This window comes from Mauremys mutica, chromosome 24, assembly GCF_020497125.1.
Source record: "Mauremys mutica isolate MM-2020 ecotype Southern chromosome 24, ASM2049712v1, whole genome shotgun sequence".
Classification (NCBI taxonomy): Eukaryota; Metazoa; Chordata; order Testudines; family Geoemydidae; genus Mauremys; species Mauremys mutica.
In genome coordinates this window covers 10,835,195-10,855,044 of record NC_059095.1, presented here as the reverse complement: position 1 = coordinate 10,855,044, position 19,850 = coordinate 10,835,195, and the positions used below count along the sequence as shown (strand labels likewise).

The following is a 19,850-nucleotide window of genomic DNA, read 5'->3' as shown; positions in this document are numbered from 1 at the left end:
CAATTAATATTCCAATTCAGGGGCAAGAAATGGTGCCCTGAACCCCCCCCCCCCCAAAGAAGAGAAAGCGCGAGACCCATCATAATAGTGCTGGCAATTTGCCACAACTGGTAGAACATTTTAGTGTAGGCCAGGCTTACGCCCGCTCAAAGCTCAATAGAACAGTAACATGAGCAGCGGAATTAGCACTAGAGCTGACCTGATCCTGTCGCTAGTCCCACTGTACCCCCAGCGGCTCTCCACCTGCTGGAAACGGTTGATGCTGCACTCCTTCCCTCTCAGGCAGCAGCGTGGTCTGTCAATGAACTCCACTCGGGGTTTTGGATTGACAGTGAAGTGGAGAAACAGGCTAACCACTTCCCGGTCAGTCAGAATTCCTGACTGGGCAGGCCCTGCAAAGGAGCAGACAGAGAGCAACGCTGTCAACACTTAATAAAAAAAAAAAAAAAAGGCAAAAATTGCTGCAAGTTTTACAATGGAAGGCAAATTTATGCTGAGAATACGAGTAGGTGATTCCTACATAATGTACACAAGGAATGCCACACATACTTTCCTGAGGGAAAAGTAAGCCAGCTTCACTGAGAACACAGTACACTTGGCTGCTTTCTACCTGCACATCGACATGTAGTGAGACTACATAGCAGCAGCTGGTCTGGCATGTATTATAAATGCACACTTCCATACAGCCAACATATTCCACTTGCCTGGGTTCTACCGGAAACATTTAAGAATATCAAGGGCATGCAGCTAATTTCCCAACCCTACCCCTTTGAGACATCTGTGTTTATATTTCATGTGACGGTTACAAAATCTACACTCATTTAGTTTATTACCTCTGCTGTGAAGACCCTGAAATGGGATGATGTAATGGGATATGTACAGCAGGAAGAGATGTAGATATTAAAAAGATACTGTCACTGTGAAAGGTAGCCCATTGTAACTGTTGAGATGGACATGGTTTCAGTTAATACCACCTACACCTGTGTACTCCCTGCCAATTCTGGGGGATTTTGTTCCCACTTTAAAAGAAAAAAACCCACCAAACCCCACATTTCTATTCCTGTTGCAGTATGCATCTTTCATACAGACAAAGAAAACGGACTATAGTTAAACAGTAACCGTATACAGAAAACTAAAAACAAAAAAATTCCTCTCATCTTTCTGTACAGTCATCTTAGGCATTCCTTCTAAAAGGACACTGAACTCAACCAATTTCAAAAAGAAGTTTAATTGAATGGTTCCTGTTGTGCCAAAGCACCCTTTAAATACTATGTCCTGACTAATTCCTTGCAGAAGTAGCTTTGCTGGTCCTGTGTTTCAAAGAAACTTCTGTGAGCGAGTGAGAAAGAGCTAACGCACAACAATGAAGTGGATCACACACAAAGTTGCTGTCAAATGCACAAACAAAAAATCTCCACCTCTTTTCCAGTTAGTCATCCTAAGTGTTCTTTGTAACTATGACTGGTTACATTCAGTGACTTTTGCATTAACTGTGCCCCTTTAAATAGTCTTGAAAGTCAGGTGTAAGATGGCACATGACTGCAAGAGACAAGGATGAAATAGAATTTAAAGAAATATGTATTGTTAACATTTAAATGGCTTTACAGACACCTTGATCAGCAAAAAATTACTGCAAGCAGATCATGTCTAAACATACCCAGTGTTGCCACAATTCCTGGTTCTGGAATGTTTCAAAATTACTTGTTCTAAGGGGATAGGGGTGTGGCAGACCTGCTAGCCAGCCAAGGTGTATTTATGTTGATCTCCACTACTAAATTATAAGATGGTTTTGTTGAAACCAACAGCTTCCAAAATCCTCTCATCTAGGCTACCAGTTCCATTTTCCCACCTCCACTGTGGTTGACAGACGCAAGAGGCCTTGCTCGCACAATGTTAGTTTAGAGGACAAAAATGCAGCAAATCCAAGTTATTCATCCTTATTGAAGGAGGGGCTGGACAGTATAAATTGTTAGGATATTTTAAAGACTGGAATGAACACTGGAAGAACATTTGCTATATGTAATCTCAAAGCAAGATAGTAACAGTGATTTCCCTGCTATTGGAGAGGCCACAACTCAAACAAGCAGTCATAACAGACCGCAGAACAGAGGTCCTGGCTTTCCCTGGAGTGAAACATCTCACCCTGGAACACCGAAAACTCATGCAAGCCTCCTACATAACTGAACTTGTCATCCATAAAGTCTGAAAGGGAAGAAAAATCCAGCATCTTCCAGAGGGAAAAGACCGAACAGGCAGAAATTGTTGGCTTTTACTGATGAGAATTTTGACCCTGTCAAGAAGAAACATGCTTTCTTTAGTCAACCAGATGCTACATCAGATCTGGAATTGATGCAACAATCCTGTACCCAACTAAGCAGTGGTTCAAACATGAGGAACAAACTGCACATTGTGACCATGGATATCAACTTCAAGGTGGAGGAAAGCCATTGAACATGTACAGCAGACCAACAGGATTGAGCCACTCAGTGAGAATGGACTGAATCTCTGGCCAACAGAAGGGTTAGCAAGTCAGACAACGTCCAAGTCAGTTTGGAGACGGGCAGCATGGCAGTTGCTGCTGATTTTTAGTATACCCGTCTCTTTAAATATACATTACACACTTTTTTGGTTATTGTGGCTGTCATTATCATCACCTTGATTTTTCAGTTATTTTGCAGAGGTCAAAATTCATTATCAAGTAATGGAAGCCACCCCCTCCTTAGAACTGACCTATCAAAATAAAATTTGTGTTCGTGCCCCCTTCTGCTTCTTTATAATGTAGAAAGGTGATCTCTAGATGTTTCTAAATGGCACTCTTCTGCCTTTTTTTTTTTTTTTTTTTAAAAACACTAGAAATGTCAAGTTGACTTTACTCCCTGGAGGACTGGAGAACCTCTGAGATAAATCACAAGAGACAAGTGAGAAAGGAAGACGTTTTTAGTCAGATTGTTTAAACCAAGGGAACATCTTTAACTTGCACTCCTGATGGAGGCTTAGGGAAAGTGTTATTTGTGAAATAACTAACGCCTCTCTCCCTTCAACTGAGGGCTGAGAAAGCTTCCATTCCGGGCATCTACTCTGGAGAGTCCATTGGCAAAACAGGAATGCCAACACTAGATATTCCTGATCCTTCTATGGTTAAGAGGAAGCAGAAAAGCGATTCTTGTGTTTCTTTATGATGAAAGTCTGAACGGCTTACAACTCCTCCTCCCTTTGTAGGTCACCTTTCGGAATAGGATATACCACCATTACCACCACAGTTCAATACTAAATGTTAGCACTTTTTGCAGTCTACTCTTTTGAGGGAACAGAAAAAGTATATTCCTATTCAGATATCATGTCATTTCCTTTTTCATATAGTCAGTAGTAAAACACAGATAATATGCAGAGACAACAGGACTTAACTTTTAGAAAGCTACTGTTCTTAGGCTCTTCATGGGATATTTAAAACTGAATTACTGATAAGCTGTGTGATGTACCTGTAGCTTTTGATGTCCAACAACAAATATCTAACAAGTATTTGGAGCAGTTTAGGATATTCTATGAAAATCCTTTTTTTGTACATATACTTGATCCTCTAAGATTCGGAAGTGGAGACCAGGTCTCCCAGAAGCGCCTTTATTCAGTTACCTGCTGCAAACTCCTCAATAGTCATCAATGGGAAGCGAATAAGAGAAAGCGCTTTGCCCAGTACTTTCCGCTTGTTCTCTGGAATCACCTGAAGTTGCTGCCGCTGACATTCTGCCTCCGACCAGCGAACCACTGCATTAAACAAACGAACCTCCCGAATCCCCAAGGTATCCCGCTCCAGCACCGCAACCAGGGTGTCTGTAAGGCAGGACAGCAACAACTTTAGGCACTGACCCATATGTCCTGATTTTTAAGTGGCCAAAGTTCCCAATGCAGAATCCCAAGGTGAGGAAAGGAGTCGGAATTCAGAACTACAGGGCTGCTCCTGAGCGCTGTATGCCCACAACCTGATGAGTAATTCCACAAGTAGGCATGCCAATGCAACAGCAAGCAGTGCCTACAGAGTGGATACATTTACTGGTGTGCAGTAAAAGGAATTTCTGGCTACCTACAAGTCAAACTTGAACATAAACAGGATAAGAGCCAAAAAGTTTGTATTATCCATGCCTTAATTTGACTGTTAATCCCACTGGCAATAGAAAGTGAATATTTTGACTTTTAAGTTCCATTTATGAAACGTGCAGACTACAATGTCTCTGGACATAAAAATATTTAACACCTGAATCTTGTTTCATGTCAAAACACTGCCAACTCCTCCCACAGAGGGTATGTTAAACCCACCCTCCACCAGCCAACAGCAACAGAAAGGACAGGCCCCAGAGATCAAAGTGTCACGGCACTAAGGGATGTGAATGCCAGTATCTAGTTCTAAGAGTTCTGCTGAGAATCCCCTGCCCCTATATGATTAAGCCCAGGGACTGTCAGTTCCAGCCCTTGAGAAGCTGGCCCTAGACAGCTAGGGCCAAAACCACAAGAAACTTTTGTTACAAGCTTGACTTTTAGATTACACGGTCTGCAGAAAGGAAAAAAAGCTTACCTAAATCAATGTCTGTGAACCCCTCAGCATTGATGGCATCTGATGTGTTCTTGTCTATGTTCTCTAGGCACAGGCTGGCCAGCTGAGGTTCATCAAAGAGTCTTGCCTAACAACGAAGCATCCATCATTAATGCAAAGAAAAAGTTGTTTTAGGTTCCTTATTTTCAGCCAATATAATGATCAAGGATATTTTAAAGCATCTTTCTCCACTGATTGGATTTACCACTAGTTTGCAAGCCAAATGAATTCACGACACAGGCAACATAGCTTAGCCTTTCACAGCTAGTTAAGGAAGAGTAACGATACACATACTTGAAGAAAACTTGGCTCCAATTTAGCTGAATACATTTTCACTTAAAAGTTACCTCAAGTTAGAAAGAGGCTTTGAAGAGTCCTGTTAACTAGCACCATGTTAACTATAACTTTGTAGGCATCAGAGACAGGGACAAGTCAGGTTCAGTGTGTCAGATGATAGTGGGGTAAACCCTACCAAGTTACATTTAGTTTGATTCATGTTTTTAAAATAATGCTAAGAAAGCCCTTTATAGAAGGGCTTCCTTTGTCTGAGAGCAAGTGTAATTGAGAGTGCTACCTCAGAAGAGGGGGAAGGTAGTGCCTGAGTAAATTGGGCCAATCTACATTAATGAAATTTGCACTGTACAACTTCACCAATGTCATTACATCAAGTGAAAATGCCATAATATAGACACTGCACATTGACGCAAAGTGAAACTCACACTGATGCAAGTGAAACCAGTAACATACTGAAGCAACCTGCACTCGTGCAAGTTCTGCTTTGTGCCAGTGCACTTTTGTCTACATGAGGGTTTGCAGAGGTGTAAATAGACTGATTTACTTACAATAAGGAAATTCACAATGGTGTAAGTGGACTAAGTCTGGTCACACAAGAGTCCTCCTTAGAGTTTGGAGACACTCAGAGTGGCTCTATGCCCAGCGTAAGTGGCACCAAGGTCTCCAGATTGAATGCCAAAGACCCAGCACCAGAGCAGTTCTGTGCCCAGCATGGGTAGCACCAACATCCTGAATCCATCTGGTACCACCCTCCTCTATGCCTAGCATAACTATCATCAAGGTCCTTGGAGTCATTCAGAACACATGTGAACAAGGTGACCTCTGCTTAAAGAATACTTCCTATGCGCCATGCTTTGTCTTTTCTATTTAGACTAAGCTCTTCAGAGCACGGATCTTACTAAATATGTACAGCACCTAGCACAATTGTGCCACAACATGCTGGGGGCTCCATGCACTACCGTAATACAAATAGCTAAAAAGGTGTTTTGACTTAGGAGCTTAGACAGGATTGCATTCAAGGAGCTGCTGGTTCTCTAGGTGCCTCCTGCCTCGGACTTGTGCAAGGCTTTCTGAGCCAGAACTTAGTAACACCAGCTTCAAATGCTGAGACCTCAAGCGCATCAGAGAACTGAAATATGGCAGAATTCCCTGCTTTAATAGTGACTCAGCAAGTTCAGTGGTGAAGCAACCCAGCTAAGCACACTGGAAGGCCTGCGTGCCAGCACTTTCAATGATGCGGGTAAGTCCTGGCCATCTTAGGCTTTGAAACACTCTAGGTCGCTTCATATCAGACTTACAGGAGTCTCGGTGTTTGGCAGCATGCTCTGCTTTTCTTCATGGCTCAGTGACATTTGCAAGCACATCTGGCACCAGCACATCATAGTCAACTATGAAGCACAAACAATGAAGACAGCTGGCCATCAACAGATGGTTCAGCTACACTGACAGCATTTTCAAGCCCCTGTTGATCTAGGTCATCTCATCCAGCCTCGCAATGATCTCCAACAGAATCTGACCAGGAGTGTCACAGATGCAAATCATAGTTGCCTGAGGATGAGTGGGGCTCTAGGACCAGAGAATTATTTGCAACCAGTCTTGTGGGAGACAGACCTTTGCAAATCTAAAGTCTGGAACTCTCATTTCAAAACTATTTGTGCTGCGGTAAAAATGGACTTTTGAGGTTGATTCCCAGGCTAAAGGGCTGGACCTAGCCTTGGAGCCAGGAATCTCTTATCAGCCAGTCATTGAGATGCAGCTCCACATAAATATGCCTGTTTTTCTCAGAAAGGCTGCCAGTACTGCCAGACATTTTAAGAGCCTGGGGGGCAATGCAGGGTGAATGGAAAGTACAGAGACTAGTGATTACTGTCTCCCACACACAATGGAAGATGTTTCTGATCACCTAGGTGGATCACAAGATAGGAAGGGTGCTTTAAGTCAAGAGCCAGGAACCAATCTCGTGGACATGGAAAAAGGAATATGGAAAGCCAATGTGTCCATCTGAAACTTCAGTAACTCGTGTATTGCTAAGACAGTGGACACTTTGGTACCCAATATCTTGGGTCTGAGACTTTAATACAAGCAGAATCCCTTCCTCCTGTACTGCAGAGGGACATCTATAGCTCCAAATGAAGAAATTACTGTGGGACAAAGTTTTATCCTGCCCTGGCAATCTCTGAAGTTATCCAGTGGGGAGCCAGATGTTGATGACACAAAATCATTACATGAAGACTACCATGAGAGGTCTTCTTCAGATGGACTGTTTGTAATCTCTTCCTTTTCCCATTCAGTGAAAAAATGGGAGATGAGGGGCCAGCTGCTGACAAAGCTGGGAGTCTTTGAAAACAGCTCTAACAAAAAGTCTCTTTCCAGCTCAGGACAATGACTTCTGGTCTTGGAGACCTCAGGCGGCTTAGCCCAAACGGCCAAAAGGGCTAGGGTGCTAATCCCCTAGGACTTCTACGATTATTTCATCCCTAGAGGAATCCATGAATCAGACAGGAGCCAAGAGGCAGGTACAACATAACCTGAGTTGAGATGATCAGGGCAAAGCATCTCAGAATGGATATCAGGCCATATCCCAGACAGTGAGAAAGAATCTAGGAGCCCATACTTCCCAGTACCAACCTGACCTGAGTGTAGTATGGGGAAAATGTAATAGGAGGAAGCTCTGATTCGAAGAAGAAAACAGAGCCAACCTATGAGGGCATGCAGAAAGACAGCCCTTATTCATGACCAGCACTTAGAACAGAGCAAGGAGTGCAGCAGCAATTACTCAGCAATCAAGCACTAGGACAATGATGTACACCTAAGTGCCCATTACCAAGACACCAAAAGCCAAAGCATTAAGTGCCAGAGATCCCAGAACCAGAGCATCTGGCCCAAGAGGCAAACAAAACTTGAAGCAGTCCTGGCAGAGCAACTCACACTGATGCTCCAGATGTTGAGGCACCAGAGACAGCAAACACCAGAGATTCTGGAAGCAATGAAGGGCCAGACACCGATGCAGTAACCAAATGACCAGAGTGAAGACGACTTTCTTTTTCTGTTGCTCTGAAGAGCAATGCTGGGAAGCAGAGCCCCACAAGGACTCAGTGGGCCAGCATCATGACTCATTGTTAAGGTGGACCTAAGTGCAATAGTTGGAAGTCCATCTTCCAACTAAGTGCTAGATTCAGGAAACTGGATCACAGGGCAAGTTAACAATTCTTGGCATCAAAGCCTCCTGCACAGGACAATCTGGTCAAGTCCCTCAGTGCCAGGCTGTCCTAAGGCACGTATCCCCTTTGATAACTGCTCCCAACTCAGCAGAGGGAAACTAATGTTGATTCCTCTAGAAGAGCGACGCCATCTCCATTGTCTAAGGCGGCTGTCCCACTGTATATGTGACCGGTAAGAGACCTGCACAGAACAGCAGTCAGACATGCCCTGCCCTGAAGCAGAACAAAGTGTGTTTATCCAGAACGTGCAGGGTGGCATCACAGGAGGACTATGGTTTAAAACTCATGGATTTGTCCTCAGCCATGACTAGAAAGGCCTTTAGTGGCCCAGGAAAGGCTCAGATCCTAAACAAGAGCAAAATTCCTGATGGGCTAAAAACTGGCATAGAATTTTATAAATATTAACTTTTTCAATTATAACAAAAAGCGTCCTATGCAGAAAGACTTAATTTTCCCAAAATAAATCAGCAGATGTAATGAAGGACCCACTAAAGGCTGATTTGCTGTCTACAGCAGTCAGAAGGAAAAGAATGACAGCTGAGGCCCCAGCTCAGCCTCACAAGGCCACTGACAGGGTCACACAGCCTCAACCAACGCCACTATCCACAGGTTCCACATCTGTGCACATCACCTGCAGTGGAGACCCGAGCCGGCACTTGAGGAAAAAGGCCACCATCCAGTTACTTGCAACAACAAACAACTGTTCCATCTTACCTCTCATTTCCTTCCCTAAGGAGAAAAAGGCCGAGCGCTTTCTGCATTCTTCAGAAGTGGGGGGATTCTGGTATTATAAAGAAGTCCTTCAAAGAAGGGGCCTTCTAGATGGCTGCCAGTGGGCTCCATACAGTGAATATTTAATTCCTGGAGTTGCCCTAAATTTGAACAAGTGAATACTTTATAGTTTCACTTCTTTAGACCACAACACTTGTTCCAGGCGGATGAAGCCCAGTAAAGTTCTCTCGTTACAGAGCAATTTACTATTGTCTCACCATCACGGCATTAACAAGGCACTTGGCATACCAAAAAAGTTCTTTCTGGAATAGTGACAGCAATTGGTATAAGCACTTACAATTCATGCTTTACTATTTAAAGGACGACATCATTCTTCATTAACAAGAGAACTCCTGCTAGTCATGCGAGAATTCTGGACTAAAACAATACACCAGAGCACAGTAAGCCGTTCCATTTCAAGTCATGCCACCTCTTTTGTGTGTATCCAAAACATCCTTATCATCCAAGATAATATAAAGCTGTTTAAAATGACTTGAAATGCAAATAGCCTCAGAACATACCTGGGTTAAGAGCATGAATGCGTTGTCTGCTCGGAGGTTTTTCTTTAGGAACTCCACGCAGTGGGCTTCAAGTGCAGGGACAGCATATTTTTTAGCTGTGTAAAGTGTTGTCATAACAGTCTCTGGGCCAATCTGAACCTCGTCCGAATAAAGAAATCTGGAAGTATGCAAACAAGTACTGCTCTGTAAGCCTGCTTTAACTAGTTGGAAGACAGCAGTAAGAGACAGGACAGAAAACTAATTCACAAAGGTCATTATGTGTTTTCTCATCATGCTGGTGCAATTTCTTATTTTTAATAGCAGCTATTACCCTTCCCCACTCTGCCACCATGATAAACCACCATTCCGGTTTGGAATAACTGTGACTATCCCATTAAAGGTAGTGTATACATGGAGCATTTGAGAGAGATTTTAAACTATAACACGTCTCATGCTAAATGATTTAAAAAAAACATATGCCTGATGCATGGTCAGAAACTGTTCTAGCCTGGCCTGGGATTGGCCTGTCCATGCCGAGTTAGCTGAAGTGTTTCAAACTGTTCAATTAAAAGACTAAATGAGAACAGAGCTTCGACCATGGAGTGACTAGTCACTAATTGTTAAGATGGTGCTATGTACATGGGTTCAAGTCGAATTCAGAGGATAAGGATTTTATTGGTCAAACCTGTGGTATAGAAACATTCAAACAACGATTTACACTTAATGCAATGTGATATTTCCTTCGCCTATTTTTCACATTACACTCTCTCTCACACACCCTTACTGTGATGGTTCTTCAGTAGGAAACCTCATGTTCCACTTCGCTATGGCTGAGCTAGCAAATTATATCAATTGTCAGATCACTCAATTAACCGAGTGGTAACAGAAAGCAAAATAGTTAATTACAATGAAAAAAATCAAGTGATGGCTTAGTAGTAAATGAAGCCCCTGGGTCAAATCTCAGATAGGGTCTCGCTCTTCATAGCAACAAAGGCTGGGAACACTGTGGACTCTCTTGGAAGGTTAACCTAGCCAAAGGAAGCAACTCATTCTACTGAGAAGTGAGTTAGTGACATGAGGAAGTAAGTTTCTTTCACAAGGTGGAAAACCAACAGCCTTCATGAAGGTTCAGGTCTGAGCTGACCCTCCCTCATCTCATACACAAACACACTGCCTAGACATACAGGGACACTCTTGATCCAAGCAAGTTGCTCAAGGGAGGTAGGGCTCCAGTCTAGTGGGATTTACAGCACAGAAGAGAGGTTCCAATCCTGAAGACACTTGAGGGTTGTGTCCGGCTGAATTCATTGAGACCACCTGCAAATGTTAGCACAGGACTGGGCCTAAGACAGAAGAGTAGTAAATAAAACAGTCTGATTTTCTTTAAAACTTCAGTGGTTTAATGCAGAATTTATTTACATTTATTCCAGCAGCATGAATGTATTTAGTGACAAATATGCACTGAGCACATGATGCTTGAGTACTCCTCTCCAGTGTGCTCTTGCCAGGTCTTCCAAACTTACCCTAGCAGCCCTGTGCCACGGACATTATTTATATTACAGTTGCAGCTGGAGGCCCCATTCGGTATCAGAGCCCCTCAACGGGCCCTGTACAAACGCACAGATATGGACCACGCCTTGGAGAACTTACAATCCGGTCTCCTTCTGCTCAGAGTGGGGGTAATATGGCTCCAAAAAACACCACCCATCACCACAGCAGGTGGCTAGACTAAGGTAAGGCATTTCCTATGCTCGCAGCCCAGCTGTCCTGAGAGGCAGAGAACCCAAACCATGATATCAGTGTGCTGTGCTGCCATTGGATTGCCAATATAATGCTCATGCCAATACTTCTGAAGACACTTCTCCCTGCACACAGCGCTAGCCACAAGAGACAGCCACCAAAGTTCAGTCTGCCTGGTTAAAAGGGCCAATTATAAAAAGCAACTAAAGATCCTTGATGGCAGCCATAAAAGGTCTAATTTCTATTCCCAGCTCCCACCTCCAGCAGAACTTGGGACGCCTTCCGCCTTCTCATCTAGAAGGCGGACAGAGAGCAGATGTCTGCAGCTAAACCCTCACTCAAACTCAAAATAGGTCACTAAGCTGATCTTTTATTTGCTAAGCTCTGCTAAGAATATAAACTAAACTATTGTGTAAAGTCAGATCCTGGACAGTAATTTAAAGTAGATTGAGGCGGTATGTAAAGCACATTGAGAATTTACTATAAGGTACTCTATAAATAAGTATTTGTTATTAACACCATCAAGCCACTGGTTTACGTATTTTGTCTCTCTTCCTCACATCAACCTCATTTTTACGAGGCTAGCATCCTTTTATTGCAAGCTAGTTTCAAAAAATTAATTAAGCAATTATTTGTACTACAATATTGTGCTTTTCAGTGCAGTGGCTATGTTAATTGTTTTGTTTTAGTACCAAGCCCATAAACAATGCATGAAGCCAAGGAAATAACACCAGGATACATAATAGGCTTTGAGAAAAGTTTGAGTCAGTCTGACTTCTAGTATCTACACTGCTAAGAGCCAAGAAAATTTTAAAATAGCCAATATCCAAATGGAAAAGCAGACTGAGGCTACACAAACCTAAACAAACAAGAGCCCATTGCGAGTTAATGAAAACATTAGCAAGAGAGTAGGACTACCATGCAGACACAACCACACATTAAATCACTGGTCCACCAAGTCTGGAGTCCAGCTCCTGGCAGTGGCCTGAAACTGAACTTTTAGGATAGCAGAAAGTGCAATCCTGAACATTGGTGAGAAATTCTTCCTGACCTCATGGTATCAGCTCATGCCCTGAACCACATCCAGGAGACCGCTTGCTTCCACTTCAAAATTAGCATGAAGACAAGGGTTAAATTCCAAGAAAATTGTTAAACAAAGCACTTAAGCTTCACTACTCAGCCTGCTCATTGTGGGAACATCCCTCCCATCTTTCCTTGGTACTTCTAAACTGACAGCCCATTGAGGCAAGAACCCTGTCAAATGTCTAAAGTTATCTACAACACAGTTGCACCACACAAGTGAAGCATGGACTTTATTCATCCATACCTTATAGTATAAGTGTTAAGAGTCTTTAGGTTATCCAAGCCTTATTTTTCTTTTCAATAGCTAAAAAATAGTGTTTTCTTTTCTGTTATTTGACTGATAAGGAATAGGGTGAATGATCCTTTCAAATCATCTTCCCTTGAAAGACCATTTTATTGGCCTTTCAGCAACCACACTAAAATCTCAGGCTTTCAGAAGATATCAGTGAATAACCTCAAATTTTAGCTTCTCTTAAACTCAATGGCTATTTTAGTTTGGCTTTATTTTTAAAAATCAGATATTAAAACTAAAACACCAGCTTTGTTTGGCTGGATATGGACTGAAGTTGAACCAATCAAAGGGTCTTAGTTCCATAGGCAGGAAGCATTGACTTTTGGGGGCGGGGGGGTTGGGGGGAGGGGTTTCCAGGTGCTTTCATCTTAAATCATATGCGTCAATTGAAAGGGGGTCCTGAGAATTTCTAACCCTTCATTCTAGGGAAACATTTTTAGTCTTTAAGGCTCTGCTTTCTCTCTGATGTCTTATCTAAGGCAAGAAGAACTTTTTCTGAAAAGAGAAGCAAAAAATATATATGTTCCAAAGCTATATATAGGCAGTGTTCCTGACAACCTGAGAGGTGGAAACGTGTGTCAAAGTGAGAGGATGGGAGCAATTAAGTCAGCTAAAGAACACAGATTACCGAAACAAGACAATTATTGTTCATTGCATGTGTAAACTTGATGTTCCATATTAATGTTTACCCAACTTATGAAAAATTATTCATTAGGACATCTGACAGCATTTTGCTTAGATACCAGTACTCACACAAGGTCTAAGACGTCAATTTTGCAGGCAAAAGGTGGCCCTTTAACAAGCACAAAGCACTCCCACTGCCTTTAGTGAGAGCGGAGAGCATGCACCTGAAAGCCACAGGAGCTTCCAAGTTTTCTGGCAGCTTTAAAAATGACACTTGAACATTAGGTTATAGGTAGGGTTGGCAGAATTTGATTTAAATCGTTAGCCATCAGTAAATGTCAATTTCACCTGACACAGAAATGGATGAAAAAAATATCATAGTAGTCATTAAAAACAGCCTCCCCCACCCCCAGAAATGCAGGGAGCCATCTGCACCCCATGAAGAGCGGGGTGAAGAGGACAAGAGCTATCCAGCAGTAGGGAGTCCTCCCTCATAGCAGGGGATTCTTCCTCCTCGCAGTCCTGGCTGGGAGTCTCGGTCTGCCTTACCAGGACCACAACCCACCTTGCAAGCGCAAAGTGGCACTGGCCCTGCAGCGGCACAGTGAGCCCCCTGTAGCCCTGCTATGAAAATGTATTAAAATCGATACAAATCAGAAAAAAGTTTAAAAAACCATTAATGGCCGAATTTACAGAAAAATAAAAATCAAATTCTGCCAAGTCTTGTTATAGGTTTGGAGTTCTCTTGTCTTACTTCCATTATCCAATACTAGAGGCTAGGAGCCAGATCCTCAGTTGGCATCAGTTATATTTTCACTGACTTCAACAGAATTCAACCAGCTGAGACCCAGCCATTAAATCCTTTCTCTAAACAATTTAGTCCTTTCATTTGGAAACAGGTTTTCCTCCAGTTTTCAACTGAGCTTCAATTGTAACTCATACAATGCTAAGAATGCTATATGCTTCCCTCCTCTTTTGAAGAGCACTAGCATCCATATCAAGCCAGCTCTGGGAACAGGATTTATTAGGCCTGATCTAAACACAGGTTAGTACCAATTTAATGATTTCAGATAAGGGTGTTAATTTTGACAGATACAGTTAAATCTTTCAACACTGAGGATATGACTTCACTAGCAATGTTAAAGCGCGGCTGCGGTAGCACTTTAACGAGGCTGTGTAGTCACGGCACCAGCGCTGGAAGAGAGCTCTCCCAGCACGGTTAAAATAAATAAATAAATAAACCACCCCCGCGAGGGGAGTGGCTCCCAGTGCTGGTGCACTGTCTACACTGGCACTTTACAGCACTGAAACTTGCAGCGCTCCCAGAGGTGTTTTTTCACACCCCTGAGCGAGAAAGTTGCAGTTATTCCTACAATCCTAGTGTAATTGTGTCCATGACAGGGGGCCACACTGTTTCAGCTATATCAGCTTCTAAAGCAATACAGTTAAAGAGGTATAAACACTATTTAGACGTGTCCTTAGTTAACCTGTGCAGCAAAAACAGCAGAAGTGCAAGACATTTGTGTAGGTCTTACATAAACAATGGCTGTTTCAAAAAGGTTTATCAGATATGGAATAGAGGATTTACAAAAATTAGTATTTAAAGACCATGTTGTGCCAGATAACAATTGAGATAAAAAATTTGATATAAGCTACTTGACTATCTCCGTTTTAACCAACAGGTACAATGGATCATTTGTATTTGAAATATTCTTGTTCACAATAACCTGTGCCCGGTTATAAGTTAATTACACTGTACAATAAAAGAGGCTTACTTTAGCAAAGCTAGGAAGGCAGCAGGCTCCACATCAGGCAGTTCAATCTCTGTAGAAGTTGTGGCCATTCCACCATTAAACATTGCATCGAAGACCGCACTGCCCACAGCCAACACAAACCTAACATTTAAAAATAAAAATAAAAATCCTACATTAAGCTACATTTTGCTATTTTTGGGGAAAAATCCCATTTTTGTTTCTGCTCCCCCTACCCATCCCAAGGGGAAATCAGTTCTTGTTGACAGTACTAACGTCAAATGCTCAGAAGCAATCCACTTCTATCCTAGGCCTTATCACTACTATATTACCAGTAACACCAGACAAATGTTGCAAACTACTATTTGGAAGTTCCTCCCCCTCAGCCCAGCATGCAATGAAAAAATAATGGCTCCTGTAAAGCCAGAGTTTATGCATTTTGTAATAGACAATACACGTGCTAATGTAATTGTTTGCACTTACATACCACCTTTCATTGGAGGACCTCAAAGCACTTTAGTTTCATAACCCCCTGTGCGGTAGACCCATTTTACAGATTGAGAAATGAAGGTACAAAAGAGGATAAGTAACTCAAGGTGCACCACTGAATCATGAAAGCTGGGAACAGAACCTAAGAGGATGTCTAAACTGCAGTTAAAAACCCGCCGCCAGCCAATGCCAGCTAACTGGGCTCACAGGGCTGGGGTTAAGGGCCTGTTGACCTTGCAGTGTCAATGTTTGGGCTCCACAATTGAACAGACCCTTAGCCTGAGCCCAAGTTGGAACAGGCCAGCCACAGGTGTCTAATTGCAGTGTAGCCATACCTTGAAAGTCCTAATTGCTCTGTGCTAAAATACTGGACATCACATCCAGAAAACCAAAAGGAGTCTTAACAAGACTCAGAGGGGTAGCCATGTTAGTCTGTATCAGGAGTCCTTGTGGCACCTTAGAGACTAAAATTTATTTGGTCATATCCCACGAAAGCTTATGTCCAAATAAATTTGTTAGTCTCTAAGGTGCCACAAGACCATCTCACTGTTTTTATTTAACTTTACTGTTTTCCATCCTTCTATCTCCCCATTAGAAACGGGACATTAAAATATATTTTTGATTAAAGTTAAAAAGAAAATGTGCAAGTTCCTTACACACACCAGACCCAGATCCTCCTCCAAGCTGTCTGAAACATATTCATCTCCCCACAGTTTTGTACTCAACCTTCCCACAAAAATATTTAGCAGCAGAGAGCACTGCAACCTGGGAGGAACAACCTTTTCAAGTACTCTATTTAAAAAAAAAAAAGTGTACTCCAGTCTCATTTTCTGGTCACACAAAGTCCAATAAACATAAGAATGGCCATACTGGGTCAGACCAAAGGTCCACCCAGCGCAGTATCCTGTCTGCCGACAGTGGCCAATGCCAGGTGCCCCAGAAGGAGTGAACCTAACAGGTAATGATCAAGTGATCTCTCTCCTCCCATCCATCTCCACCCTCTGACAAACAGAGGCTAGGGACACCATTCCTTACCCATCCCGGCCAATTGCCATTATTGGTCTTAACCTCCATGAATTTATCTAGTTCTCTTTTAAACCCGTTATAGTCCTAGCCTTCACAAACTCCTCAGGCAAGGAGTTCCACAGGTTGACTGTGCGCTGTGTGAAGAAGAACTTCCTTTAATTTGTTTTAAACCTGCTGCACATTAATTTCATTTGGTGGCCCCTAGTTCTTATATTAAGGGAACAAGTAAATAACTTTTCCTTATTCACTTTCTGAAGATTTTATATTATAAACCTAAAAAACAGGTAACATTTAAATGCAAGCACAAAGTGGTAATAGTGGGTACACAAAAACCATTTACACACTGCAGTAAGTTCACACTGCAACTAACACAAAAAGTTACGTTCCCTACCCTGAAGAATATCAATTTGGAGTGCTGTCTCAAAACAATTTAGATGCTAGAGAATCTGTTCTTTACAATTTTCTCTTGTAAACGCAAGCCAGCTTCATCTGTTGACAGACACCTCTAGCTAAAGAGACATTTAAGAATTACAGTATTTGGTCCATTAGGAAACATGCAAATATGAAAGTTATGGTGCCTGCCATACGAATCAGAGAAGCTAAGTTCTGAAAAATGTACTTAAAAATTTAGACACAAGTTCATCCATTTTTTCCTGGGTGGTTGCAATCTAATACCCCCTGCATCTCAAATACAGTGAAGACCACTAAAGTAAGTGCATATATTGCATCAAGGTTTTCTTTCCACAGAAGAATTTGGTGAACCAGCAAAGCTGGAGCTGTGACAGGACTGGAACCACTTCCCAACTGCTGTCATAAAGGAACAAGCTGGAAAATTCTAGAGCCTCTGAGGCTGAAGCATGCTCAGTACAACAGAGCCCTCAACCCAGCCAGTGCATCAGAGGTCCAAAAGTCTCAAGACCGATGGGGCTTCTCTGTATGACAGAAAACATGAGACACAAGAGTGTGAATTCTGTGTACATGGTATCTTTAAAGACATCCTTTTCCCGCACAGCAACCTTGATAAGATTTCCCTTTTTGTAAAAGAGATGTTCCTTTCAGCAAATTAAACAATTATTTTATGCAGAGTACTTTATACGTTAGCAAAATCCTTATATGCGGAGTTGTTGTAGCCATGTCAGTCAGTCCCAGGATATTATAGAGACAAGGTAGGTGAGGTAATATATTCTATTGGACCAACTTCTGTTGGTGAGAGACAAGCGTTTGAGCTACACAGAACTCTTCTTCAGGTATGGCAAAGGTCATCATCATCACATTCCTATTACATCTCTGGCATTTAGGGAAGCGACGAAGCTCCTCCACTCCTGTCTGTTTCTGGCAAGTCTTTCAATGGTTCCCCAGGTTTTTCAGCTCAGCTTCCACAGCTCTTTGCCATGTTGTTTTCAGGCAGCTTCATTTGTGCTTACCTTCAGGTGTCCATCTTATTGCTACTCTGATGATGGAATTAGTTTCCACCTGAAGCACATGACTGATCCATCTTCAATGCCTCCGGGCAATGATGGCACTCAGATCCTGTTGGCTGCACTGTGTAAATAGATCTTGGTTTGAGATTGTTCTGGGCCAAAAGAGACAGGATTTTTCTGAGGCAGGTTGTATGAAATGAAGACAGTTTGGACATGACATACTTTCTCATTCCCCAGGATTCTGCACTATAAAGTAGTGTTGAAAGTAAGCAGCTCTGATAATCTTGAGTTTGATGTTGATGTTGTATTGATGATTTCCAGGCTGTATTTAAGCTCCTGAAGGTGTTCCTGGCTTTATTGATCCTGTTCCAGATGTCCTGGCTTGTTACACCCTCCTGGCTGATGGTGCTGCCCAAGTATGTGAATGTTTCTATGTTGGTGAGAACATAATTCTCTGTCCGTACTGGTGATGGTGAGGCAATATTAAAGGTCACCATTAAATACTGCATATATTAAATAGTGCATATATTATATATTAAATAATATTAAATACTGCAGTTGATTTTCAGTCCAATTTGCTGGCTGAATGCGTTGAGTCGAGTTGTTTTTTCTAGTATATGGGGTTGGGTATGTGATAGGAGAGCATCATCATCTGCAAAGTCCAGGTCTTCAGGGGATGAGAAGAGAGTGTCCATTTAATGCCTCTTGGCATGTCTTCTGTCGTACGAAGCATTACCCAGTCAATGGCAATGCTGAAGAGGATTGCAGACACGACACACCGCGACGTACTCCTGTTTTGACTTCAAACTGAGCTCACTGTGATCAACACTGCATGTAAAGTAGAAATAAAAGCTTTTGATGATGTTGATTATACGGAAAGGAATTCCATATGCCCGCACAATGTGCCATAGGCTGGTCCTGTGAATGCTATCAAAAGCCTTCTCAAAGTCTATGAAACTTATGTAGAGTTGCCGTTGCCATTCTAGGCACTGTTCTATTATATTTCGTAAAGTGAAGATCCGTTCTGTGCATCTAAGCCCTTTCCGAAAACCAGCTTGCTCTTTTCTGAGAATGCTATCAACTGCCTCTGATATATGCTGGACTATGATCCTACACAATACTTTGCCTGGCACAGATAAAAGTGAGATACCACGCAAGTCATTACAATCACTGAGTTCCTGTCTTTGGTATCTTCACTATAACCCCACTGGTCCACTCATCTGTCACTTTTTCCCCTTCCCAGACTGATGTAAATAGAGGGGCCAAGATAGATTCTGCTAATTTAGGATTTACCTTGAACAATTCTGCATTCAAGTTATCCTTGCCAGGAGCTTTCCCATTTTTTAAGGTTTTGATGGCTTGAATGATCTCTTCCTTAGTTGGGGTATGTCTGTGTTGATATCAAGATCTTCTGCCTCCTTAGGTGGCTCCCTGATCAACAATTCTTTGAAATGCTCTGTCCAGCGCATTTCTTGTTCTTTTTCGGTTATTAGGTGCCCTTGTTTGTTCCTGATGAGAGTGTTTGTTGGTGTCTGCCGGTTACCACTGATAAGCCACGTCATTTTATAGACGGTTCCTTGTTCACCATGAGCAGCTGGTGTTGCCAGATCATCAATATAACGCCGTTTGTCCGCTCTCACAAGGTGTTTGACTTCCCAGTGTGCCTCGCTATACTGCTCGTGATATTTGTCCTTTAGCTTCTGGGATTTTGTGTCTAAAACTTTTCTTCAGGGCTCGTCTGGTTTCTATGGCATTGCATGTGCTGGGTGTAATCCACTCCTTCCTTCTCTTCTGCCTGTAGCCTAGACAGGCTTCACTGCTCTGTTTATAAATTGCTGTTACTTCTGTCCCACTTCTTGTTGATCTCCTCATCTGCATTCCCCTCCTCTTCATCAAGGTCTGCAAGTGCTTAAAACCTGTTCTTTAACTGCAGAAGGAAGACTTTCTGTATTTCAAGGGACTTTAGCTTGTCGATATCATAATTGATCTGTCCCTTGTTTGGGGGACCCACGCTTCTCAGTTTTAGTTTGATGGAGGCGGTCACAAGATGGTG

The 19,850-nt window shown here is 42.4% G+C and overlaps 1 protein-coding gene across 3 annotated transcripts in view; it reads right to left on the bottom strand.

Annotated features, from left to right (window-relative positions):
* BTBD2 (BTB domain containing 2) overlaps positions 1 to 19,850 on the bottom strand; it is a 40,558-nt gene that overhangs the window by 14,604 nt on the left and 6,104 nt on the right. Inside the window, exons 2-6 of one of the 3 annotated variants that reach the window (XM_044998855.1) lie at positions 14,886 to 15,005; positions 9,393 to 9,549; positions 4,568 to 4,673; positions 3,631 to 3,828; positions 200 to 392 (exon numbers count right to left, since the gene is read on the bottom strand). In XM_044998855.1, coding sequence (XP_044854790.1) covers positions 200 to 392; positions 3,631 to 3,828; positions 4,568 to 4,673; positions 9,393 to 9,549; positions 14,886 to 15,005 — 774 coding nt within the window. The remainder of the gene's footprint in view (positions 1 to 199; positions 393 to 3,630; positions 3,829 to 4,567; positions 4,674 to 9,392; positions 9,550 to 14,885; positions 15,006 to 19,850) is intronic. The other 2 variants (XM_044998857.1, XM_044998856.1) reach the window with 2 other exon arrangements.